The sequence below is a fragment of the Podarcis raffonei genome, chromosome 1 (assembly GCF_027172205.1).
Source record: "Podarcis raffonei isolate rPodRaf1 chromosome 1, rPodRaf1.pri, whole genome shotgun sequence".
Classification (NCBI taxonomy): Eukaryota; Metazoa; Chordata; class Lepidosauria; order Squamata; family Lacertidae; genus Podarcis; species Podarcis raffonei.
In genome coordinates this window covers 92,751,015-92,778,526 of record NC_070602.1, presented here as the reverse complement: position 1 = coordinate 92,778,526, position 27,512 = coordinate 92,751,015, and the positions used below count along the sequence as shown (strand labels likewise).

At 42.7% G+C, this 27,512-nt stretch overlaps 2 protein-coding genes across 3 annotated transcripts in view; one reads left to right on the top strand and one right to left on the bottom strand.

Annotated features, from left to right (window-relative positions):
• UMPS (uridine monophosphate synthetase) overlaps positions 1-27,512 on the bottom strand; it is a 54,174-nt gene that overhangs the window by 12,228 nt on the left and 14,434 nt on the right. The window lies entirely within an intron of this gene.
• ITGB5 (integrin subunit beta 5) overlaps positions 1-27,512 on the top strand; it is a 74,199-nt gene that overhangs the window by 42,922 nt on the left and 3,765 nt on the right. Inside the window, exons 10-14 of one of the 2 annotated variants that reach the window (XR_008332324.1) lie at positions 1,724-2,153; positions 20,240-20,462; positions 22,131-22,234; positions 26,558-26,642; positions 26,812-26,899. Coding sequence is in view for 1 of the 2 variants with exons in the window: in XM_053404347.1 (XP_053260322.1) it covers positions 1,724-2,153; positions 20,240-20,462; positions 22,131-22,234; positions 26,812-26,928 (874 nt within the window). In the remaining variant the exon portion in view is untranslated. Of the gene's footprint in view, positions 1-1,723; positions 2,154-20,239; positions 20,463-22,130; positions 22,235-26,557; positions 26,643-26,811; positions 26,929-27,512 lie in introns of those variants that run through there. The other variant, XM_053404347.1, reaches the window with a different exon arrangement.

Genomic DNA, 27,512 nt, shown 5'->3' with positions numbered 1-27,512 from the left:
GTGTTTCAAACCAAGCCTGTTTCGAAGTACATCAGAAATCAGCTGATAGATAAACCTGGAACAAAGCTAAATGCTGCATTGACATATGTAATTACTTTAAAGTTTCATAAATCAGTTCCTTTGCTCCATTTGTGCCGCTGTGTTTTACAGGGGTGGGCTGTCCCTTGTTTTATTAGCAACAGTTCTGCATTCTCCAAGCAGCCTGCAAATTTGTGTTCATTTAAAAAAAGAGAAAAAAAGCAAGGGAGAAAAGGGGGGAATAAAAGAGACAACACTTATTTGCAGTCTAAGCCATTGGCCTTCACTTCTCAAAGAGAAAAATATCTAGTGCTGAGTTTAGTTTGTATCATTGCAGAATCTACCAGTTTGACAGGTTTTTTATGCCATGTGTTTTTAAAAACATATAGCATTGGGGGGGATTGTGTATCATAATATTGTGGGCATTTGGTAGCTTGTGGATGCAATCATTTAAAAACAACACCATTTTGTTCATTTTCATTAATAAAGAATTCACAGTTGCAATTCAAAGTGCAACTGTATGCATGTTTTTACAGAATAAGTCCCATTGAGTTGAGTGAGCCTTACTTCCAGGTAAGTGTGTATAGGTTAGCTATAATAATGCAACAAAAATTAACGGGGGGAGGGGAGGAATTAAGGCAAGCCCTAACAATGTTTTCAACCTGAAAACAGGAAATCATTGTTCAGACCGACTTCTCCCTTAGCCTGCAGAGATAATTGGACTTTTATTTATTAAGCATTTATAACACATTCTTCAAAAAAAAAAAAAGTTCCCAGAGTAGCATACACAAACAGAATAGAGCAGGCATAGGCAAACTCAGCCCTCCATATATTTTTGGGACTACAATTCCCATCATCCCTGACCACTAGTCCTGTTAGCTAGGGATGGTGGGAGTTGTAGTCCCAAAAACCTCTGGAGGGCTGAGTTTGCCTATGCCTGGAATAGAGCAATGGCAGCAGAATAAAATCAAATGTAACAGGGAGGATGGAAGACTTGCAGATCTGTGCTCTAAAGCTAGAGGAGGGAGCTTTCCTTCAAAACAAAATAAGAACAACTTAACAAAAATATTCCCATTGCTTGAAATGGTATGAGGGTTTGCTGCAATAGAAGGGATATCTTTGCCCTTGCTTTTCCCTTTTGAAGGTTGTTCCTAGGATCTCCAACCTGGGCTGTAAACAGGGCTTCACATTCAACTACACTTCTAATGTTTATTCTGTGTGGAGCAGGACAATGCAGCAGCCCCATCTGCCCTTCTGCAGACAGAACCTGATCAGACTAGTGGCTGAATCCTACTTCAGTAGTGGCAGCAGAACAGCATCCAACACTACATCCAGGGCTAGGGGTGGGGTTGGCATGGCAGGAGGCTAGCTGAGGATGCCCAGGGGAACGGCAGGGTGTCTAAGGAGAAGGTCCATCAGTCAGTAGTAAAGCTTTGCATGCAGAAGGTCCCAGGTTCAGTCTCTGTCTGAGAGAGACCCCGTTTGAAGTCGCTGCCCGTGAAGTGTAGATGATACTGAGCTAGATGGGCCAATAGCCTGACTTGATATATGTTCCTTGGTTCACTTCTCCCCCCTTCCCCCAGCATTTGCTGTTTGAGGGAGCTGCCTCAACCTGTCCAACAGTAGAGCTGGTTCTGCCAAAACATTTGAGTTTTTTAAGGCTTCTGATAACTTCCCATTCCTACCTTTCACTATTCCCACATAGGTTTCCTTTGAGATATCAGTAGAAGCTCGGAGTTGCCCCGCTGAGAACACCTCGCATACGTTCACTATCAGGCCGGATTGGTTTCGGGACACTCTGGAGGTGACCGTCACCTACAACTGCGTGTGCGGATGTACCAAACAGATAGAGCACAGCAGTAGCAAGTGCAGTGGGAACGGCACCTACGTGTGTGGGTTATGTGACTGTGATCCGGGCCACGTGGGAGCCAAGTGTGAATGTGAGGAAGGCGAGAGTGGGAACATGTACCAGAACATGTGCCGCGAAGCTGAAGGGAAGCGGGTCTGCAACGGCCGAGGGGAATGCTCTTGCAACCACTGCGTCTGCTTCGAGAGCGAATTTGGGAAGATCTACGGGCTGTTCTGTGAGTGCGATGACTTCTCCTGCCCAAGATATAAAGGTGTAATCTGTTCAGGTAAGTGCGAGGCGATCTAATAATGCATTTTCCTGTTCAACTCAGATCTTGTAAGAGCTCTCAGGTGTGAAGGGTGAGCCGTGCAGTTTCCTCTCCCCGAGATCTTCTGTTAATTGTTTACTTAAGCCAAAGGTGACCCTCCAGAAATAATCAAACTCCACAACTCCCATCCCCTCTGACCGTTGGCCTTACTGGACGGGGCTGTTGGGAAATGGGAGTCCAGCAACATCTGAAGGGTCACAGGTTCCCACCCCACCCCAATTGTGCAAAAACATTTCAAAAGACATTCGCTTACAAGCCAATGCACCAAGACCTCTTCTCAGCACAGGAAAATGTGGTTTCATATGCTACACCTACGTTGTCACCAGAAGAAAGCATGTTCCAAAAGCCATATTCGCCATGTGAAACTAGTGTGGCCAAATCACGTCCTGATTTGGAGCCCAAAATCATACATTCCTGGTAACATTAAGTTATGCATGTTGCGCTCTGTGGTCTCTGCTGACAGCTAATGAAGTGAAATGGATGAGGAAACCCACAAAACGCCACGAGTATTGTGTTATTAAATGGTTATCTGGGAGAAGGGAAGATGGTGCTGCATTTGACTGTGATCATGCATTGGTAATAATGTGCAGATCAAGCCACTAGAACAGAGATGGCTAAGTGGCTCTCCAGATGTTGATGGGCTAGGACTTCCATCAGCCCCAGTCAGCATAGCTAATGATCAGGGGTTGTATTCCAGCAACATCTGTGGAGAGCCACAGGTTCCCCAATCCATGCTGTAGAGTTTAAGTTTTTTAATCCTTTTGACAACACTTGCAAAATGTTCACATACATGCAGACAGCTTTATGTACACCATCCCAGAAATAAGGGACGGGCAAGCGAGATACATACTCCTTTATTTTGCAATATTTATATACCGCTTGAACGGTGGTAAAATGGCTCTGTGGTAACTGCCTGACTTTGCAGTTCAGCCTTGATCACTGTAAGCGTGAACTCGTACAACACTGCAGCGTCTTGCAAAATGAAGCATACTTTCCATGGCCTGTGTAGCAAGAGCCACCTTTAAGTAGTCATCTGAGCCTGAGTCATACTGGGCACTCACAAATCTGCAGATGTTAGATCTGCAGTATTTCTTCTTTCCAAGGATTAAATACTGCAAGCTACAGTGGTGGCAATAAAGGAAATGAAAAAGAAAATGGCTTAGATTAACCTTAAAAGGAACCGTGTTACCTGTCTTCTTGCAATTTGGCTTCCTTTTCTCCCTAGTCCAGATGTCAGTTTGACATTTGGAAACATTGGATTTCTAGTGCCACATTTACTGCTAAGCTAGAACCCTATAGCTTTGCTAGAAATGATGTAATTATGCTGTTTAGTGTGTGTGAAGTTTTCTAGCAGAAGTATGAAGCACCGTTGCTATTGTTAGAATGGTGTTTTGGAACTTTGAATGTAATATCATTACTGAGGACTAGAGTCCTGCTAAATGCAGGCTTATCAATCTCTTTGCTTTCTTACTAAAATATAAAAAAATTGGAAAACTCATCCTTTTATATAGTGCATTTTGAATGCTTAAAGCACTTCATGTACTTTCGCTTTGTAATTCTTTTAACAACCTTATAAGAAGATGAGTTTGGATTTGATATCCCGCTTTATCACTACCCTAAGGAGTCTCAAAGCAGCTAACATTCTCCTTCCCCCCGCCCCCAACAAACACTCTGTGAGGTGAGTGGGGCTGAGAGACTTCAAAGAAGTGTGACTGGCCCAAGGTCACCCAGCAGCTGCATGTAGAGGAGTGGGGAAGCGATTTTTATTGTATTTTCAATCATAATAAAAACTGACTTGAAACTATGGCAGCTAGTTGTTTTCCACCCAAAAGAATATCCAAAGTAGCTTAAGGAAATGCTGATACATAAGAATTTTTTCACAGTGCTGCCCAAAGTCCCTAGATCTGTAAGTCCCTCCAAAGGTTGTCTCCTTTGGTCATTGTTCAATTTACTTCAGAACATTTTCAGGTGCCATTAATAGGAATCTAATTTGGCACATTCATTTTACTTTTGTTTAGTAAACAGGACTCAAGACTCTGAAACTACCAAGCGTGCCTAATATTGTATTTACAATTCACACCCGTTCCTTGTTACTAAATAAACTTGAGGAAACAGGGGGGAAATGTGGAAAAATAATGGGCTGGGAAAATTTCCACTCCACATCACTACTGAAAAGCCATTAGTGGTAGGGGCCAGGTGAGCCTCCCTAGGGAGATGAGCATTTCTGGGAAGGTTCTCTCTTCAGGTAGGCATAATAAAGGTTCCTCTTTTTTTGGAGGAGATTTTTGGGGTATTCTGTCCTGGGTTTTGCCTACTGCAAAGGGTAGTCTGATCATCCCTTGCCATTGGCTATGCCTATTGGGGCTCTTGGGAGTTGTAGTTCACTTCTGGAGGGCCAAAGGTTCCCCACACCTGATTTAGAGCCATCCTTTTGGGCAGCTCTCCTTTCTTTACGCTGCTCCTTGAATTGGATGTGAATAGCAGAAGCAGCTGATTGAAACCACCTCCACCGTTTTAGCTACTCGAGTGCCAAATTGAACTCTGGCAGTCATTAAACTCTGTGGCAGACAAACCCAGAAGGACAAGAACACCCTGAGGAGAATCCAGAAACTTTGCAAAAGCAATCAGCAGCAGCGAGGCAGCTTAAAAATTATGTGCAGATCAGAGAATCTGGAAATAAGATATATCTGCAAAGTTCTGCAAGCTGGTGGGCCCATCTCAGGATGGATAGTGCTTTTGATTGTGAATTTACAGGGCTCATATAATATTCTTTTTACTATGGCGAAGGAAGGTGAAAGCATGTTTTATAGCTAGCATATGATGACTTGGATGCCTGGAAGCTTTCCCAGGAGTGATTCAGTATGTTTAATTGCAGTGCAAGTCAAAAGGAGACAGTGTGGTTTGTGGATGAAAGTAGCCCATACATTGGGGAATGAATCTTAAGCCACATGGAGTGTTGAATCATGTCAATGCTATATTTCATGCAAGTAAAATAAGATAATTCATGCACTTTATGAGGAAATGGTTATGATAATAGGGGCAACAACAAAAGGGTATGATTTGGCATCAGTTGAGGACAATCCAAAATAATTTAAAGGAATGTAACCACAAAGGAGAACAGCAAACTCTCCCTGCTATCAGAGTTCAGCCATATCTTATAATTTAGAAAATTCTGCAAAAATTACACACAGTAGTAGAGCAGGGGGGGGATGTTTGAATGGGGGAAAAGCCCCAAATGTTACCAAATCTTTTTTCTCTCCAAAGGGGTAGCAATGTTATTTTTGTGTGGTTTAGTTTGCTCATTACGATTGAAACATTCTCAGCTGGAGTTCCTGCCTCTTGCAACTTTTGTGATGCAGTCTCTTGGCACTAGTTGTCTGCTTTAGAGATCAGGATCCAAACAACTAGCAACACATTCTTTATGCTTGATGTGTTGCTGATGCATTTGAATCCTTGTAGACTTTGAGGTCTCTGGAGAAGGGGTGCAGTTCAGACAAGCTGTCCTCCTTCACTGCTGAACTCTTGATTCTTTTCGGGTCAGATGCCTTTTAGATTCTTCGTATGGATTGCTCCCTTTTGCTCAGAAACAGGTTGGAAACTGGAAGTGATACTGAAGTTTCATCTTGGTTGCACTTGTACAGTAGACCTTGGGAGGATTGTGTGGTATGTCGCACAATAAGGCTGCAATCCCATGCACTCTTATTTAGTAGCAAGCCACATTCAACACAGTGGGGCTAACCTCTGAGTAAATGTGTGTAGTCTACAACTGCAAGAGTGATAATGGAGTGATAGTTAGAACTATATCCCCATGTGCTCCCATTTCAGTTTCTATATTAGTATCTTCCCCAATTATCAGCATTTTATAAGCTTAGCCTTATTTTGTTTGACCTATAAATTTATTGTTTAGTATAACTTATAATTTATCATTGAATTTCAGAACCTTATAACTAAGAGGTTATCCACCTTCATTAATAAGCATTCCGTTTCTAATGCAGATTCAACACAATTTTCTGCAATGTATAATTCACTTAAATAATATGTACTGAGTTAATATTCTGATTCGAGGAGAGAGGGAAGCTTTTGACAGGACAAATTCGGCCTTCCAGGGCAGGAACCTCTCCCTACCCTAAGACACATTTTGGTTCTGTATTCCAAATACCTATTAGTCAATTGCAGCTAGTTATTATGTTTTATAGCCTTGAGTTTTTCTCTTTCCAAAAGATGCTTAGGAGCTCTGTTTTAATATCTGTTAAATGTTCCAAATACATTGTAAGAGGACAGATGGGAAAATATATCCAGCTAGATTTCTGTTTCTCACTCTCTCTCATTCTCATAAGCTTCCCAAAGAAGCAATTTCTTAGTTCCAGCAAATACAAAGGCCAACTTGTACAGACTGACCAGGCTTTTTACAAGTCTTTCTCTTTCCCTCAGCATCTCTCTCTTTATGGCTACTGCATTTTGATACGTATAACCGTGTGTGTGTTTTCTGACTCATGACTAGGGATGGGGAGAAATTTGCGTTGTTTCACATTTCCATACGAATTCACGCTTTCCGAAACAATACGCAAACTGAAATGCAGCTATCCTTCAAAATTCATGTTCCTTCGAATTTTCTTAATGCACTTCTCCAACCAAAGATTGTGTACAAAAATGTGGCTTTTTTGGGGGGGAGGTGCGCATAAAAAACAGCACACAAAAATGCATTTCGTTAGGGAAGATGGCTTTCAAAACTGAATATAGCAGGAGAAACGCATGCTGAAATACTGATACATTTTCATTGAGACTTTTGAAAACCTGGTGTGGAAATATGTACTGGACTGAACCGTGAGATTGGAAAAATGAGAGACTGAAATGGACACATTTATTCCTCCCTACCCGTGACACTTCTGGTTAGCGGCAGAGATTTATGGATTCCCCAGGCATGTTTTAAAAGAAAGTGAGCCAGCATTGGGGTCTGCTGGCCTGCTTTTACTTGAATTCCATTCCAAGTGCCTCTTAACAAGGATTAGGCGTGGCATGCTTCTAGCCATTACTGCCACATGGGTTAACATGCAGAAATGTGGGGTCAAGATTTAGGTCCCTCCGATGTAATAAGGACTGACATGAACAGCAGGAAGGGGAGTCCTGTTGTTTGTTGCTAGTTGTAGTGGGGCGGCTTCCACTATGTGCATTAGATTTTGAAGATATTCTTTGTGCTTGGGAGTTCCAATAGTTTAGCAGTCTTTCTTCTTCTTCTGATGCTTTATGCACGTGTCTTGGGGGACATCAGCCTTATTCCCTCTAGGGGTTTATGGAGTCTGTTTGACACCACCCCCATCCTGCATGCATCTCTTCTTCAGCTCCCCTCTCCCATCCTCCCATTGCTTTTGCCTAATGCACTTTGTAAAAAGTCAGGAGTTGATATTCCTGCTGGGATCTGTCTGTTGCCCATCCCTGTAATAATGCAACAGAATGCCACTAACAGCTCAGGGGGAGGGCAGGGGAACTTCCCCTTGCTTGCATAAAAATTAAAAAAACAGTAGTGGCCAAAAAATTAACCACTTAACCACATATTGCCCAAGTGATGTGAAGCCAGAGCAGATGTGAGCAAGACTGATGGATACTGGATTTTTCCAGAATTAACACAATGACTTTCACATGATATGCAAGAACAGGTTATATACCTACTTAAGGGTACAAGGAGAGTTTCATACCTTTTGGAACCCCTTCTTTTCACCTAATAGATAATTTGCAGGCCTGGGGTTTAGTTTGGAGATAGATGATACCAGTATATGGTATATAAACATCAGTTGTTTATCATTTATACATGCAAATGTGTGCTACTTTCAGTAGAGCACACCTTTGGCTGTGCAGTCCTCTGAAAGCAACAGAGTGCAGAGATGATGACAATCCACATATGCTGTCTGTCTGCAGTGTGTTGGTTTCGGAAGGATGCACCTCCAAATACAGTTTCCATTGAAAGCAATGCAGTCCAGAGTTTTTGCTTGGATGATTGGTACAGTACTGGGAAACACATTTGTATGTGTGCATCCCTGATCAGTAGTCCAGATTCTAAGGCAAGGTGACAGTGGAGCAGTTTTGGACTTTGAGAATGTGCTTCTAAGGCACATCCTGCAAAGCTAATTGCCCCCCCAAAGAACAGCCATTTCTAAAGCTGTAAGTGAAGCTTAAAGGGTCAGCTGTCTGCTTGCATACTTTCTATTAACTCTGTGGACCTGACAGGGAAGAATACATAGGTGGTATCCCTAGATCTTGGGCTGCAGCTTCTGCTTAGCAGGCACACCTGTTGCTTGCCAGCTCTACTGAGCTACCAGGCAAAATCAGAAATCATAGGATCATAAGAGTTGGAAGGAACCCTGATGATATGCAGGAATATGCAGTTGTCCCTTATGAACCAGTTCTTAACATGTGGGTCACAACTCATCCATCTAGATTGAAATATACTTGCCCTTTCTGTGCCCCCTGCTCCTCCACTGCTGGTTAACGAATGACTCTGGATATATTTTCTCCTCTCCTGTTTAGTTGGGATTCATTAGCTGGGAAGAGTCTTCACATTCTGCTTGAACAGTATCTGCTGTATATTGTTGTTGATAAAAAAAGGCAGTTCTTAGATCCCATCTGGCACTGCCATGTGGAATGAAATCATGCAACTGTCACATGCTTTTTAAAAATGGCTATTGGCTGAGTAGTCACTGTCGATGTTGAAACCTCTCTCCTTAATTAAGGCATCATCCTAAAAGATGTGCATGTGCTGACTAAGTGCTACTGTATTTCTGGATGTGCTTATCTAGCATGTTTTTGTTCCTTTTTTCAGATCTGCTAAGTTACCCTTTTCCCCTGTATTAACCTCTGATTTCTGAAACCTTTACTTGAAATTTGCGGTTTAAAATAACTTTGTGCTGGATGTGCATGTTCAAATGCTAATTTAATCCTGTTTAGTAAAGAAATAGATGCAAGCAGTAGCAGCAGAGCTGTTTTCCCCAATACGGGAATGTGGTATTGCACTGCTGGCATTAGATTGAAGATAGCATGAACATAGCGGGAAGGATTAAATCTTTGTTTTTTTAATTGATGAGAAAAGCACTAAAGCGCCATCCTGGTAGCACAGGAATCGCTATTCCATTCATGTCCAAAGCCTATAAAAAGGGAAAGCAACTGTTCAGCATCTGAATGAATTTGGCAGCAGCACTAAAAAGACATGAGCTGTGTATATACAAAGCCCCTCCAAGTAGTGAATTCCTGTTGCATGCACCAACTTTTTTTAACTGTGAAAATCCAAAAGACCATTTTGGCAGCTGAACTGATAATCCAACTATTATTTCCAGTATACTGCAAAGTATTGTTTGGATGCATCTAGGATGGTTGGAGTGGCAAAGGAGACTTCCTTGAGTATAGAAATCCTTGTGACCCATATACTTTCCTTTCCAAGGGAAGAGGGGAAAAAATCAAACTTCCTAGTCAGCAAAGTTGTGAAAGAAATTCACAATTTGCACAAAGATGACGGGTGCAAAATAAATAGATCTCTGTTTCTGCTTATAATGACCCCTTGTTTGCTCACCACTTTTGGATTATTGAAATCCAGTCATTTCAGTAAGGCATGCTGCTTAGCATATTAGTTGACTCTTGCTACTAGCTTGTCAAAAAGCAGGGAGATTTCAGCAGAATCGTTAACTTTTTCTGCTTGGCTCCCACTTACTCCCTTCCCCAGACATTCTCGCCTCCAGTCCTGGCCCAGGTTATAACAGCTATACATTTATCATGTAAGCTGTTCTTATCTGTAAATTTATGGATTCGGTGAACCTGCTGCATTTATGCTGGGCATTCAAGTTAGGGGGGAAAGGCAGAATGTGCGGGAAATGATGAGGCACAGAGGCTTAACCTGTTACACAGAGACATCGGAAGTTGCCTTATACCAAATCAAAACGTTGGCCCATCTAGCTTGCTGCTGCCTGTGCTTAATTGGGAGCAGCTCTTTAGGGTCTCAAAAGAGTCTTTTCTAGTCCTGCCTAGTTAATGGAGATCCAGGATTGAAACTGGGACCTGCATGCAAGGAAGGTGTTCTGCCACTAAGCTACACTCCTTCCCCAACTGTTGATTTCCTTTTGTGCTCTTAAGCACATATAGCACCTTTGGATGGTGGTGCTGAGGCAAAGGGTGGTGTGGCCCACTGGTGTGCAACACTCTGAGGACTGTGATGCATTCACACCCTCTCTCTTTTCCCCTCTCCCCACCGCCTCCATCCCTGGTGCTTTCCCCCCACGAAGACAATTTTTCCTGCTAATCCCAACAATTGATCTCTTACATGCATCTGGTAGGATGTTTCCCCATGTAGTGCAGAATGCACCGTGTTGGGAAAAGTAAATGAGCTGTTTCCATGGCAGTTTACACTGCAGAGAGCAGCATCCAGTGATATATGTTCTGTAATTTATTTATATTTTTTGGCGGGGTGGGAGAAGAGGAATGACAGGGGCAACGTGACTGAATATCCCATTTGGCTTGGCCCATAATAGGGCAGGGCTTGCTCTCCCTAGGTTTAAAACAACAAATGTGTGAGATTGGCATTATAAGGTGGTTTAACAGCTTTCTCTTGGTAGGGTCAAGGGGTCCCACGCTGCTCCAGCCACTCCCTATGCCTTGGACCCTTGGGTCTTTGACAGGCCCCTGTGTGTTTCTGCATTGAATGGTTCCACCTTCCACAGCTGACAGCTCTGCTACTGCTTGTTCATGTGGATATGAGAGAGGTCTTCCACAGGACTCCTGACATGGGCGTCTGCAATATTTTTTTCTGGTGTGGGCAAGGGGGACCCAAAAATTAAAGGGGGGCAGTCTGGTTTCTCACACAGAAAGGAGAATAGTGTTTGTACATTTTTGCCCCATATATCTGACTCTTCAAATGTTAGGCACATATCCTTTTAAAAAAAATGAATGCTGGGAATAAACAGATTATGGTTTACTTGGGGTGTGTGAGAGATGTGCAGACAAGAATCTATGATGTTCCTTGTTCTCCCAGTGAGCATCCAGTCTAAATTTTGGTTCTTCAGGAAGCGGCAATAACACACACTTAAAGAGTTTATAAAGGCATCCACTGCTTTCCCCACTTTTGTTTCTTTTTTTAGGGGCCTGAGTGGGTGGTTAGGGCAACGAGTGCAGTGGCGCTTTAAAGACTCATTGATTTAAAGTGGCATGAGCTTGAAGTGGAACAGCAAGCTTATATTCACATGGGTTGACATACCTGCCCTGTTAAGTCAAGTTAACATGTTGAAGGCTGAGGTGGAATGTAAAAACACACCTCTGCATAGTTTTGTGTTTTCCTGTTTAAGACATAAGCGGCTTATGGTTAGTGTATAGCACTTTGTTGTGAAGTTGTCTTAATGAAAGCTTCCATGGCCTTCATGAAAATTCAGTACTTTTAGTCATCTGACCAAGAAGGAAAAAATGGTCAGAACACGCACAGGTTATTTGAAGCTTTTTGCCTGCAGAAAAGGAGGGACTGAATAATTTTGCTAAGGAAAGCCTTCATCCTTAACATGTGCAAAGGTCACAAAACTCGAGAGTCTAGAAGGGGAAGGGTTGGACGCCTGCTTTTTGCCAACTGCTAAATTAACTCCAGTCATTTCTTAGCCCCTGCTGAGAGCATGAAAAACAAGGGTGTGTGTGAAGACAGGAAGCAAACTGGAGGGATGGTGGAAAGACTGTAATGACTTCATGATCTAGGTATCCTTAATGTGAACTGACAGTGTTTTTAATTATTGTTGTTGTTTATATAGTGCCTCTTTTTTCTCCCTTCGTTTTTTAAAATTTCTTTTTTGTTTCCCTTCTTTGTTAAATTTGCAAATAAATAATAATAATAATAATGAAGACAATTGTAGTGGCTTGAAGTCTGTAGTTTTTGTAAAAAAACGAAACAACACAGACTAAATGGAAAATGCTGACTCAGAATAAATGGCATTAGGAATAACTGGAAAAAGACGATGTTCTCAGTAATAACTGCATCTGTGAATGCTGAATGATTTATATGGGAATGGTTGGCAAGACTGAGGGTGCTGGACAGTCTAAAGAAGTGTAATGTTTTGGAAGAGCTGTGTTTTTCCAAATACTGCCTCCCAGTGAGGCATGTTTGTGTATCTGTGTGACTTGTTGCATAAGGCATCATCTGCACCATCCATTTAAAGCCCTGCTGCATCACTTGAAATGCTAATGGCTTCCTCCAAAGAATCCTGGGAACTGTAGTTTCCTAAGGGTGCTGAGAGTTGCCAGGAGACCCTTGTTCACCTCACAGAGTTAAGAGTTGTTCCAGAGTGCTCTGAGAAAGAGGGACTGATTGTTAGATCACTCTGGGAATTGTAGCTTTGTGAGGGGAATGAACCCAATGCTTCATTATGCATAATGGTGAGCTTATTGAAATATGTTTGGGAATTGCCCTGTTGCAGTTTCTGTGGGCAAGGCACATCTTTTCATATACACCCAGGGTGGGGTGCCCATATAACCCCAGTGCTACAACATGTATGCTGCTTTCTTAGGTGAAGAAATGTGTTATTGGGGGCATTCCAGTCTCCTTGCACTACAGTCTGGAAAATGGAACCACCAGCTCTTGGATCTATACAGCCACTGTTGGAATTGCATTTCTTTTTCCCCCTCCCCCTGCCCCCTTTTGGCTTGCAGCTCTCACTTGGGGTGAAAAAGGATCCCTACGAGGTTGCATTAAGTTCTACTGCACAACATAAGCCTAAGTGTACAACTGGAGAGCACACATTCATTGGTTGGGTTGGATTTCTTTTTATATGTAATCCTGCTGAGCAGGTGAGCAGCACGTTGCCAGAATACAGTGAGCGGAATAGCTAGCAGAAAGTGACCAATAGTGGATGCTTTTACATCAACTCTCCCCCATCCTCTCATTCTTGATTTATTACATTTACCATAATTTTTCCCAGTTACAGTAGTGTGTGGGGGCAGAAGATGGTGGAATTATTTTAATTATTTGTCCTGAGGCGCAGTTGTTTCTTTTTTTAAAAAAAAGATATTTATTAAATTTTCCAATTTTTTTTAAACAAACAAACAAAAACAGAACAAACAAAAAAATTAAAAAAGACATATAGTTCATAAAACATACTTTCCAATAACAAATTTCTCAGACCTCCTCATACTTCTCCTCCTCGTATTCCAATTAAAATTATTTGTTCAGCAAATCATTCACTTAAAGCATTACAGCTTATAATATTACCTTATTTTCCAAACCCGTTTTTCCCCCTCATCTATGTTCCTTTGTATCATTACAGCTATAAACCACTTAATTTCAATCCAACACCATTTAACTTTCCTTAATTTTACAATATTTCTGTAAATAGTCCTTAAATTTTTTCCAATCTTCTTCTGCCGACTCTTCTCCCTGGTCACGGATTCTGCTCGTCATTTCTGCAACTGAGGCATTTATCATAATTTTCCCCAGTTACAGTAGTGAGTGTGGGCAGAAGATAGTGGAACAGGGAGGACAAGTTGGCTTAACTTTTTAATTATTTGTCCTGAGGCGCAGTTGTTTCTGTGAGGGTTTTTTGCTCAGGCATCCTCCCTCTTGTTTCAAAGCAAAAAGCAGAAATTGTGGGAGTTGGGAAGAGTGATTCTCTGTTTTCTTCAGAAGCTTATAGATTGTGCACAGTCTTGATTTCACAATATACAAGCAGCTCTGCAGATTCATGTCTTGCTAGAATCTTTTTTTTATTCTCTTGAGTCTGGTAGTGCTCTAGCTTTTCCCATCTTCACAGTTGGTTAATCTCTTTTAGCCCTAGTAGTCTGCCATCCCAGGAAAAACATCTGGGAGAGCTTCTGCTACCTTGTGCAAAATTCAATGTGTGGCAGTGTTTGATGCGTGCTTATTTGTGCTATTTTGGAATGTAGACAGAAGCTAATGCTCCTTTCTTGAGTCATGGAAATAACTCTGTTGGAAGCTGTTTAACTTGTTTGCCTAAGAAGGAACTGCTTCTCGTTATACCCTGTTTCTAAGCTCAACCTTCTAGATTTTCCAAAGTTCAAAGCTTTTTCCTACATTCCTCTAAGGTTTGTACTTACTTATTTTTAAAAAATTGAATCCCACCAAACAAAGCCTGCAAGGCAGCATGCAACATTATGTAGAAATAACAGTAAAACTACTGTAAAACGCCCCAAGTATCAACTTTATAAATTGGAGTCTTCTAGACAAAAACAACAGCAAACAATATAAAAATTAGCTTTGGTGAGTCGGAATCCCAAGCTACCTAACCATTTTAGGTCTCAGATCCCAAACGTTTCACTAACAATGTAAGAAGCAGTGCAGAGCTGCCATAGCAGGCTTTAGGGGGGAGAGAGTTCCACAGTAGGGGCTGCTACAGAAAAGGTCCCGCTGCTTGTAACTACCACCTAACATTTGCTAACAATGGGACTTGGAGCAATCCCACCTCCTCAGATGATGTTTGTGCATTCTAGGGGATAGTGTCTTCTGTGGGAGAAAGCATTCTGTAAATCAGGGATAGCCAATGTGATGCCCTCCAGATGTTTCAACCACAGCATCTCCTAGCATCCCTGACTATTGGCCATGCTGAATGGGACTGGGGGAAGTTGTGGTCCAAAACATGTTGGATACCCCTTGCCCTAAATTAACCTGGACCAAGATGTATGTTTTTATTTAGGGCTTTAAAGGTTAACACCAGCACTTTGAATTTTGCTCAGGGATAATTTGAGGACCACTTCATTTCTTCTCAACAGTAGTGTTTTGTTCTCCCACCATGTAGTGGTGAGCACAACTGAAGTTTCTTATCACTCTTTTTAGAACATAAGAAGAACCCTGCTAGATCAGACCAAAGGCCAGCATCCTGTTCGCCCAGTGGCCAACCATTTATAAGGGTGCAATCCAGCTCCATTAAAATAAGTAGGAGTCCTGCTGCTGACTTTAGTGGGAGTCCCATTATGATTTAAGGTGCAAGAGACAGAAGTTAGCTTGTTTGCCTTATTTCTGTATAAGCCATCTCTCTCCATGCTGGAAACTTAATTGGACTGCATTAGAGCTCCCATCCAGCGCTATAGGGCAGTCATGCATTTATTTATTTTTAGGAGTTTCCATTTGGGAAATATAAAATGCTACTCAGCCAGTTTAATCTATTTGTAATGGTTCCACTTGGGTTTTGTTTTCCTTTCCTTTTTTCAAAAACCCAGACAAACGCAATGAGGACTGGCATGTGTCCTTGTAAACAAATTGCAGAAAAGCTGCAGCGTGGAGGTCTGTGTCTTAAACTGTGCCAAATCTCTTAATTTGTATTGTGCTCTTGACACTCCTGCTGAAAAGGCAGAGGAGTGGAGAAAAACGGAAAGTGAGGGGGAGGGAAAAGATGAAGGGAGGTGGTCTCTTTGTTGTGCCTTGTTCACTTAGCAAGGATTCCTGCATGAAATGGGGGCAAAGGAGGCCAGGGCAGCATCCTGCCAAGCCCCTGGACAACAGCAAGACAGCAGTGTTCTCCCAGTCTTTGCTTATTTAGCTGCAATGGGCTGCATCTCGGAATTTGAGTCTGAGTGAGTCCTATATATCCATCTCCCTTGTTGAGAAAGGAAATAGCTTTGGTGAAACCAGCATTGTTTCTTGGACTGCTGCAAGTTCCCAACTCATGAATCTGTTAATTTAGCTGGCCCGTGTGTCTTGTTTTCATCTCCTGGGAGTTGGGAAGGTAATTTAAAGTACACGGGAGGCAAACTGCAGGGCCTTTTACCATAACAAAACCAATAATATTTAAGGGAAGAGCTGTGGCTCAGTGGCAGAGCATTCGCTCTGCACACAGAAAATCCCAAGTTCAATCCCTGGCACCTCCAGGTAGAACAGGAGAGAGCCCTTTCTGAAACCCTGGGTAGCTGCTGCCGGTCAGTGTATACAGTCCTGAGCTAGATGGACATTATGGTGTTCTCATCTCCTGTAGCAGTAGTTTAGCAGCAGGACACCGAGCTTGAAGGAGTGATACCGTTATCTCTGTTTTGTCTAATATCAGGACAGTTTACATATTACAGCTGTAAGTTATGGTGGTGGCTATGAACTATCCCACAGAGAGGCTGTTACTTTACTGTGAGCTGTTCATTTGCAGTTGCTCAGCAAGGTACAGATGTGTGTATCACTAGCTACTACATTTGGCCCTGTTGAAGTGTGAGCATAATTCCGATTTGAATACAAAACCCCTCACCCTGCTTGGGGCTGTGCACACAGAAGCCTGCATCCATGTGTACACAGGCCAGTGGTGGTGCAGGGCAGCTGTGAATCACTTGCCTGCTCAGACTGCACTCTTGCCTGCCACTGATTTTACAAGCATAGAGATCTAGGGGAGAGAGCTTCTGAGAATATTGCATGGAAACGATCAGGTTGTCAGTCTGCTCTCTTTTAAGAGCACTCTAATAAAATTGGCTATTGATTTTAAACATGGAATTAGGTTTACTGCTTTCAGTGGAAGAGCAGGAAACATCTGACATCTCATTTCAGAGTTGGACTAGAAGAAGCTCCTTGTGGCAAAGCTGGAAGTGAAATATTTCTAGCAAACGGCATTAATAAATTGGATGCAAAAGCAAAACAAGAATGGTGGGTTTATCAAGTGCACAAAATATATTTATTTAACAGCAACAGGTGCTAGGGTACAGATGTGTGTTTCTTGATACTACCCCCACTCCCAAAAGAGAGGTGCTTTAAACGTTTGATACTGGTACCTTACTATCATATAGCTGACATTTTGTTTCAAGAGCAACATAACTCATTCACCAATTGAAACATGCTGCAATCATTCAATGTCAGGCGTAGCATTTTTAAAAACTGAAGTACTGTAGGCAGAATGCCCTGTTTCAGGCGTGTTAGTCACCCAGTCTCTGTATGTTGCTTTGACCCCTCTGACTTGTTTTTAGAATGCACTTTCCCTTCTTGGGCTGAGAATATATTCCAATTCACCAGGAAGACTTGTGCCTGCAGAAGGGTGCAGTGCTTTTCCAGCATTTATTTTTAGAGTCGGCCTTTTACATATTGTAAAAGTTCCTGGCCTCTTCCTCCCTCCCTGTCTCTTAATTTGGAGTGTGTGTGTATAAGAAATATCAAACAGACTGCCACAGGCTTGGGAATTCTTGATGCATTCGTGTCTTGAAAGCTGGTTTAATCTTGGTAGTGAACCAGTTGCAGCTCAATTTCTTTCAAGGTAATTCCAGCTGAGCAAACTTTTTAAGTGCCCAAAGATTTTCCTTGCAATAATGGAAACAACAAAAATTAACCAGTGCCTCTCTTTCTGAATAGAATTCTCCACAGCACAAAACCTCAGTTTGCATCCGAGTCAAAATACATTCACTTCTCCCATCTGGCAGGAGGAGCATTCAGTGCTACTTTTGAGAGCTACCTGACTTTGTTGTCATTTTTATCTAGAAACAGACAAAACCATCAAATACACTTTCAGAAAAGTTGGGTGGTGCCATACTTAATAACATACCACAGTAGCTACCTGCTACCATAGAGGAGGGACAGTCCCATTTGATGATTCATTTTTTAAAAATGAACAAAACACCACTTGGTTTAGTATCTTGGTGGTCAACCTTGCCATCAGTGCCACCTTCAGGCGGACAAAGTGGGGCTTGCTGACAGCAAAATAACTTCTAACTTGCAAGTCTTTCTTTGTAGCTGCTTCCTTACCTGCCCCACACCTGATGTCAGGTGAGTATGGGGGACATGGGCTTGTGGACTGTCTTTAACCCTGTGGTTAGAACTGGGAATTTCACAGCTGAACCAGAATCTATATTCCTGGATGTTTTAAAAGTTGTTGTCTGCGTAATAAGCCATCTTTAGCACTCCAGCGCTTTTGCTACAATTTATTATTTATGTGTTATGTGCCGCTCTGGAAGTGATGCTGGCTTTGGAGTGTCAAGCAGCATTCACAGGATTCCCAGAAACTCTGGTGGGGCTGTATCCACAACCTCTTAGGTTGAAATGGCCTGCAGCCCTTAGGTTACTGCTAATGTACCTCTTCCATCCTGCTTCACATTATGCAGAACTTGTCCAAAGCCCTTACAGTTCCAAGGAGACATGTACGAGGAAAGCAGGAGTGAGTGTTGGGTTCAGCCACAAAACTTTCAATGCAGGTCACTTTTCCTCAGCCTAATCTACTCCATAGAGGCGGCTGCGAGGTTCGCATGAGATAGCAATACATTAAAACAAAGACTGTTCACCTTTGGAATAGAGTGGAGTGTGTGGGGGGGATTAAATAAATCAAGGCATTATGTTATATATCAGTTTTCTTTCCAATGTAACTTCATTGACTCTAGTACGAAGGTTACTGCAGATTCGACACACCCCAACCACCACCAAAATGTCTAAGGAGGGGAGCCAGGGACCTCTACTTTTCAAATATGTTGAACATCCCAAAGTGGCTGGCCTGGAGTTGTTTGGTTGGCTCAGATACGCCTGCTTTTTAAGATCCTCTTATTTCCAAGTATCCTAAATAGCAAGTCGCGACCTCTGTGAATGGTTTTTATCATAAGCAGCTAAGAAATGATTCCTCCAGGGAGAGATTGCTGCAAAATATTGTCAACAGCAGTGCTGCAAGGTCTGTAGTAGCCTTTTAATGTTTGTTGGTGTTGGCGCAAAGTAGAATCTGTTATTTCAAAACAAGGAAAGAGACTCTGAGATGAAAATATTTAATAAGATTAAATATTTGTTAGTGCAAAGCAGACGAGGATGAAAAAAAGAGGGTGGGGTTTAACTAAGAACATATTCCTTCAGCTGCATCAGGAAATAATCAAGAGCCAAAAAGAGTATGTCTGAACTTTTGCTCCACTTGAAACAATAACTAGGAACTTGCTTCTATTTTAATTTTCTTGCTTAGCCCCTTGGTTTGTATGCTGTACAGCTTACGCTTGCCAGGTGGGATCTACAAATGAGATGCCACCCATTTTAAAAGTGTCCATTATTTCAGAACATATCAAATGTACAGCCTTGTTACTTTTTACGTTTGAGTCTAGCAGTCCTTGTGTAGCTATTCTCATGCCAATTAATTTTAGCCTTTGTTGAGTTCTGGCGTTGAGTGTGTTGGGGTTGAGCCCGAGAGTGGAATTCCATGTAGTGCTAAGTGGGGTATGAGGTTCACTTCCACAATGGGACTTTCTCTCCCCCTCCTACTCCCCGTGTGACCCCTAAACTTGCTCTGTTTTCCCCTCACCCCCACCCTCCAAAGCAGATTTAGAGGCCAAGGGGCGGGCTAGTCCTGTTGTACAAGTGGACCACATTCTGCACATGCAACCATTAGCCCAGAGAGACTTTGACCTTGCGGGAACTTGTCATCTCCAGAGCAGTGGTTGAGGATAAAATGGACCATCCTTGGATACCCTTGAAGGGAAGAGGGAAGGGATACATGTGTTACAAATAAGATGTCTGGGCAGCTTGATGATTTGGGGCTTTGCTACATTCCTATGTAGAGGATGGCAAGGCTTGTTTTGTCGGCATCAGAAGTATGTTACATGTGCTTTGTTTATCCTTGTTGGTTGGCTGGTTTGGGTTGTTGTGGAGAGGATTCAGTAAAGCGAGTCCCCACCTGCAGTTTGACGGGGTACAGCTGACAGCAGATGGGATTACCATCTCACGTGCAGCCTGTGAGAACTACACCAGTTTGTAGGTGACACTTTTTGCTGAATGTGATATCTCCCTCCACAGTCAGTTTTTAATTACTCATTCCTGCTATTGCCCTTTTTACTACTACACAACACTTTTAATTTACACAGTATTGCAATCTTTAATGTGTTTGCTTTCAACCCAATCCTGTGAGGTAGCTCATTTGATACCCCATTTTCAGACCAGCAGTGAGGAACAGTGATGTGCCCAAAGTCTCACAGCGAGTCTATGGCTGAGCTAAGACTTTTTTACTCAAGCACAGAGCCAAGCTCAGTTTTGTATCATTAAACACATTGGCTCTTGGGTAGCATTACTGCCTCTTAATTGGATTTTCAGCTGTCTTCCAGAACTGTGTCCCCATTTTGTTGGCAGCATAAGTGACGCCTGCTGTTTAATTTGCCTCTAGGTCATGGGGAATGCCACTGTGGGGAGTGCAAATGCCACCGTGGTTACATCGGGGACAACTGCAACTGCTCGACAGAGACGGGCCAGTGCCTTTCCAACGATGGCCAGATGTGCAGCGGCCGAGGCAACTGCATTTGTGGGAAATGCCAGTGCACAGAACCGGGTGCCTTTGGAGAGACGTGTGAGAAATGCCCTACCTGCCCAGGCGTCTGCAGCACAAAAAGGTATTGTGTGAGCTAGCTAGAGTGAAAACCCTTCAAATAACAACTTGATGACAGTGCCTGATTATGTCGCTCTCCAGTTTCATTGGTGTCCATCCCATCTGCCGATATACCTACAAAAAATCAGGAAGTGATGATGCATTACAGCTTGAACTTTACTTATCACTAGAATCCAGTGAGGTAGCTCATCAATATTCCCATTTTTCAGTTGGGGAATCTGCAGCTGAGACATGTGACATGTCTAAGACTACATCCATGAGTCCATTGTGCTTATTACGGCTTATTGTAGATGAGACCGTAGCTTTGAAGTACTTTCCATACCTGAAGTCTTTGGATCAGTTTTTGGCCTCAGCAGTTAAAAAGGTAGAACTGGGGGAAATCCGTTTGAGCTAGAGGGTAGGAGACCCAACAGTCCCAGGATCATGCATCCACCGTCTGTCTTCATGCAAGGCAGCAAAGGATGTAGTTCTGTGGGAGAGCAGCTGCTTTGGAAGCAGAAAGTCCCAGGTTCAATCCCTGACACTTCCAAGCAGGACTGGGAATGTGTCCTGGCCGAGATCCTGGAGAACCACTCCCAGTCTGCATAGACAAGGACCAATGATCTGACTTGATATAAAGCAGCTTCCTGTGTTGCTGTGTTCTATAGTTCTAACATCCATTTAGCTTGCATTGATGGATGTTTGTTTTGCTTAATGGCACTTGTTCAGGCTTGTACAGCTGGTGACACCCTGCCACCCCCAAGCTGAATGCAACTCCTTGCTTTTGTACTGGAACCTGTCAGGTATCTGACAACCTCCATTTCCCCCCAATTCCAAATCATATAGCAAAAACCGGTTTATGAAGCTGTAATATGTGCCTGGTGTTTTCAGCTTGACAGTTCATATGTTGTGGAGGCATGCATTAATAGTATTGTGTATAATGAAATGCATGAAAGAATGCAAAATGATCTGAAGCAATATGCATTTTCTTTTTCATTTCAATTTTACACAGCCTTAACTGGCTAATTCTCTGTATTAGCCTCCAAAGGTTGGATACCTTCCCTACAAAACAGGACTGTCCTAAATATAATTTTCTAGTGCAAATCCTTTTTGGGGTTCTTCTTATCACTTCCCCTTTCTTCCTTTTTAAAAAGTATTATTAGAGAGTGACTTTTTCTTCTTGAATGGGAACGGTTTCTCCTTACATACAAGAAAGAAATGTGTAGCCATGACCCGTGTACCAATAAAATCAGCAGCAGCCTTTATATGTGGTTGCCACAGAGGGGGAAAGGTTTTATTTTGAGAAAACATCTCTGTCCATGTTTTTCTCAGGCAAATAGTGGTTGCTACTGTGCACTGAGACTTGTGGGGCAGAGGATAGGGAGGCCGACAGTCGGTGGAGCCAGAGAGGATAGACAAAACCAGTGACAGACAGAACCCACTAATTCTAGTTTCGCTCCCATCCTCCTTCCTGCTGAGTTCTACGATGGGAACACTTGAGACTAAGGAGGATGAAGCTGGTGGCAGTGCCACTTCCCTGGACTGGTTCTAAGCAAGAAGGCAGGTGGGGACCGGCCGAGGGTAAACAGAGGTTGGTGGGGCAGTGCCCCATTCCCTATGGGGGCAGACTCCACTGCACGCAGATGTGATTTGAAGGGAAGTCTATCAATCTCCTCTCATTCCTCTTTCTAAGGGACTGCATTGAGTGTATGCTGTTTAACTCAGGAAGACTGGCTGACAACCAGACCTGCCAAAAACACTGCCGGGACGAGATCATTACTCGAGTGGATGTTCTCAGTAAGTACAGGCAAGATAAACTAGGCAGAATCCTGGCAGAAGTCTCACCACTTTAGGGGAAAGGGAATTTGGAATGTATTTCTTTAAAATGTAGACAAATGGTTGAATGTATTAGAATTGTAAGGGAAAGGAACATTAAAGAACAACTGTGTGCGTAACGTAGGAAGAGAAGTAGCTGAGAGGTGATCCTATTGTATAGATATATTGGCTAGTGATACAGGAGTGGTCTTTCTGTGGCCCTCCACTTGTTGCTGGACTACAATTCCCAACATCCCTTACCATTAGCCATGCAGACTGGGGCTGATGGGAGTTGCAGTCCACCTCTGAGTTAAAAGAAAATTGTTGCTGCATGATCTAATGGCAACAGATATAGCCAGCCACTCTCTGTCTGGAGTACATTGTCATGTGGACTGAGTAGTTTGGTATCTCTGGACTTCAAGCTTTTGTCACATTCCATTTCTCGTGTGTGTGTGTGTGTGTGTGTGTGTGTGTGTGTGTGTGTGTGGTATTTGCGGGGGGGATGGACCATCACAGCTGTAGCTGCTCAACTGTACTTGTGGCTCAACCCCACTCCCGCCAGTTCACAGACAATGACTATTTGCCAATGCAAATGTTGCAACATATTTTTTTTCTTCCTCTTTGTCTGTCTGTGGTGAGTTTGTTTGCTATTTAAATGTGACTCCATTATGAACCCCTAGGGAGAAAAGTCCAGATTTTTTCATTAATGGCATCCAAAACTGCCACAGAGGTGCGGGGTGTGTGTGTGTGTTCTTAAAAATGCCCCTGAAAGCCCTTCTGCGTACTTGTATAAATACAGATGCCTACTAATCGCAAAAGCTAACTTCAGATAACAACATGCATACAGATAACCCTGAAATGCAGGCTTTTCGTTTGAAGCTGCTTTCCAAACTCATATGCTTAAGCTCTGCAGAGATAACGTAGCCAATATTGTGTTGAATTGCATGCAAAGCTCTTCCTGTGCAAACAGAAAAACTCTGGAGATCCACTTTTGGGAAGTGATTTGCACCAGCTTTATAAGTCTAGGGTAGAATTGAACTGAAACATTTGCGTTCCTTACTTGCTCCTTTATGGGGTCCCAACAGAGGCATGGACTCTACGGCTTCTGTAGCCACCACAATTTGGACAGAGCATAACTATGGTGGCATAGTGATCATATTGGACTCCTTCAAACATACTTCCTCACCTCTGCCCCAGAGTGGCCTATTGGGATCCAGCCTCTTCCAGGCTTTGGTTCAACACTTTCACAGCCTCTCCTGATTCAGACAGAATAAGGAGAAATATGTGTGCCATCCATGCTCCAAATCCCCAGATGACAACTCCCACTGGCTTCATATAGAAGTTGAATAATATAGGAGAATGGACCCTTCTGCTTCACTTTCACATGCAGCGGCCAAACCTGCTATAGATGGGTTTTTCCTGCAAACCCATCTGACAGGCCTTTTCATTTCATATAACAGCCTGTCCTTATATGATCCACTGGGGGCCGGGGGAGAAACTGCTTGAAACAGCTGTGTCTGCCCCCCCCCACAACTTCCCCCTTTCTCTCAAAAATGACCCTTCAAGCAATTTCTGGCGATAAAAACCATTCAGCACATTTTTGAAATGCAAACACAGTGGATTGATTGCAGTTTTGATAACATCTCCACTTTGTCAGCACTTTGCGCCTCAAAATGAGACTGTTGTCTGTGGAGTATTCAAAAACGAAGGCAAGAGGAAAGCAAAAGGAATCCACAGGAGAGAGTGCAATCCCTTGGCATTGAAGCCGGCATCATTTAGGAACCTCGTTTTCTCAATCTCCCTTTTGTTATTAGGGCTTTACTTATTAGCCTAAACCAGATAGGCCTTTCGTGTGCATTCTTCTGAAAATCTGTAGCTGGGTTCAAAAATGATGAGATGGAATGTCTGATCAGACCCTAGGAGCCTTTACAAATTGTTGGTTTATTGCTCAAAAAGTGAACTTGATACTTGGTTTTAGCAGTGTTCCAAACAACTAGCATGAGAAACAGTGGGATACACTGCTTTCCCTCAAATACCACTTAAGTTTTTTGTTTCAATTAGTTTTTTGTTAAAGATTTTTGTGTTACAAAATGAACGGTTAAGGTACATCTGTTGCCTCCACTTTCAATTCAGTCTTTTTCACAGTTCCTTTACATTTAGTGAGAGACACTTTTGTCATTGACATACTGCATTTGGGGGGAAAGAGAGTGTGGACATTTTGTTCTTTTGTTCTATTGCCTATTATTAGTGTTGGGGGTTTGTGTCAGCATCAAATGGGTAGGTCCTTTGTTTATGTATTTATTTTTATTGATAATGTGAAAGGTTAGGGGTCCGGTCCCAAGCTTGGTTGGCTGCATTCAGTTGATTGCGGTGTAGCTTGTTGGGGGGGGTAGGTTGTTGGGTCAGGTTAGCCAATTGATTTGTATGCTGTTTGTGGGGATAGATCATTGTCCTGTTGTGCTGTGTATGTAAAGGGGAACCATACCATGGTGAAGGCATCCTTCTTTGCTTGTCCCCATGCTAGTTTGAGTTTGTTGGTTAACGTTTACTAGTTTAACTTCTTGGTAAGGCTCTAGAGCAGATAGGGAACCCATGGTCCTCCAGAGGTGGTTGGGTCTTCAGCTCCAGCCAGCATGGCCAATGGTTAGGGATGATGGGAGATGCAATTTAGCAACAACTGGTTCATAACAATATAAGAGCTGGCTGGATTAGGCCAATGGCCCTTCTAGTCCAGCATCCTGTTCTCACAGCGGCCAACCAGATAGATGCCTGTGGGAAACCTGCAAGCAGGATCTGAGCACAAGAGTACCCTCCTGCAATTTCCGACAACTGAAATTCAGAATTATTCTGCCTCTGACCATGGCACAGCATTGCCTCCACAGTTCATGGAGACATTGCATAGCCTCCATTATGGCTAGGTGTCTCATCCTCCATGACATCTGTTTTAGAAGGTCCATCAGAACTTCTCCAGTGATGCACTACTGAATCAATTTTAAAGAATTAGTTTAAAGAGCATTCATTTATTAAATGCGACTAATTCAAGATGTTTAGCAGGATTACATTTGATTCCTTTCCTGACTGAATGTCTGTATACCAGTTGCTCTTAGTTTGGTCTGAAGTTGTACATGTACAGGTAGGGATTTGTGGGCCATCTGCTATCAGGAGTAATGAAGGTTGAGGCATCTTTGAAACAGAAGCTCTTTGTGGCAACTGCAGAGGTCTGTGCTTCTGACATGGTCCACAAGCCATCTGCCAAGCAGCCAAACGCTCACACAGTAAGAGAGATGAAAAGGGAAGACATCAGATTCTTAACATGGGAGCAGGAGCACAGGCAGATGAAAAGTAACCTGCTCAAGGATATTGAAGGGCCAATCCTCCCATACAATACTGCCTCACCCATTCAGATCCACCAATGGAAACATGCAGTTGCTGGGTGAATGGGATTTCCTTGTTTTCACACCCAGGCTTTGACACTCGTAAGTCTGAGGGGCCTTGGTGTTTTGTTGTGTGGTGGAAACAAAACTTTATTGTCAGGCTTTTGGCCTAGGCTACTGAATCTTATTTTTTACTTCCTGCTATAATTTTGTTAAGCTATGGCATTGCTCAACTATGTTTCAAATACTTTTTGTATAGCGTCATTATATTGCTGGTAGTCACAAAGTTTATACATACATAGTGTGGCTTTGCTTTTTCTAAGCACTCCCATTAGAAACTTGATTGCTTATTCCCCAAGGGGACAAAGTAGTGTTTAAAAACTGCAAACCCATATGGGCAAAAGTGAGAGATTGGCCAATGAGACCTGCCTGAGGATGCAATTTTCTGACCTGCCCCCAGATCTCTGGCCACATAACTATTCAGTTTAATGCCTTCACTTGACCCTATGCAGCGCATCTATCACAGCATGTTTTTCTGTAATGCACAACATTGACATCAGTGTTGAATATTTTAATCTCCATCTCCCCGCTACTCCCTGTGCCCCAACTGGATTGCAAAATTAAGCTTATTTCCAGACAATTACTTCCTCCATGGAGATTGGCATAAGGAAATGAAACTTCCTCTTCCAAAGAAAGCCTTCCAAGTTTCAGTTTTGTTTGGCCTTCTTTCAGAGACACATAGAAATTCTTCTTTAAGGAGGGCAGGGCCATACCAACATCTCCTTTGCAATCTTGGAGTTGTGTTTATCCATAGCTTTCAAAATGTTTAGGCATGCAGCCGAGTCAATCTTTCACCTACTCACTATGTTAATGGTTTCAACAATTTTAGACATTTGAATGGTTTCCTAATTTGCTCCATATGTACCAACAGGAAGGCCGTCATATTGAAAGGAATCCAGAGACCCAAGAGACTTAGAATCTCAACATATTCTTCCATTTCTGGGGTCAAAATAATGGTAATTCAAACATGTGTTTTGATGCACTGAACAAATGCCCAGCAAAACAAAGGGAGCATCTAATGCTGGGGATATGTTATAGGTTAAAATGTTTTTCAACATATGCCGCAATATGCTAGGGTTTTAAATCTTTGTGTTATAAATAGGATTGTGTTACATTTTATTCCAGAAACTGATGACCCTCATTCAGTCTTGTGTGCTTACCCAGTGAAGGACTGTGTGATGAAGTTCACCTACACGGAACTCACCAGTGGAAAGACAAACATCACTGTTCTCAAGGAACCAGGTTTGTTATATCGTACATGCTTTGTGCTGTTTGTCCATACCACCAAGGCAAAAGTTTGGTTGTGGACTTGACTGTAGAATCCCTTAGAATATTTTGCTTCTTTTAACACCACTAAGGGTACAAGAGCTTGGATGTTGTCCCTAAATACTCTTTCCCTTTTCAGATGTGCAGAAAACACACGAGCAGTTTTAGGTATTTAAGGCGAACCAAGCCTTCCCCCTTTGGGGGCTTTAGTGTGGTGGGGCCACTTCCACAGCCCTGCCATGCACAGCAGCCAGGGCTGAAAGTGAGGGTTTAAATTGCTGCACCAGCCTGGAGATGGTGCAGTGATTGAGCCTGATGCTGATGGATCCTAGGCCAGCTCAGCCTCCCTGCCCCCCATATACCGTGTTTTGAGACCTTTCACTGGCTGCCCATAGTGTCTGTATATTTTAAAGGGGCAGTTCTGCATTGCTCTGTTGAAGGCAGCCTGCAAGAGTCCAGCTTAGCTGGGAGGAGACAGCTGAGCACAAGAGGAGTTTGGATTGCTCTGCCCACTAATTCATTTTCACTATGGGGGAAAAAACTGCTTGTAGGTTAAGCCA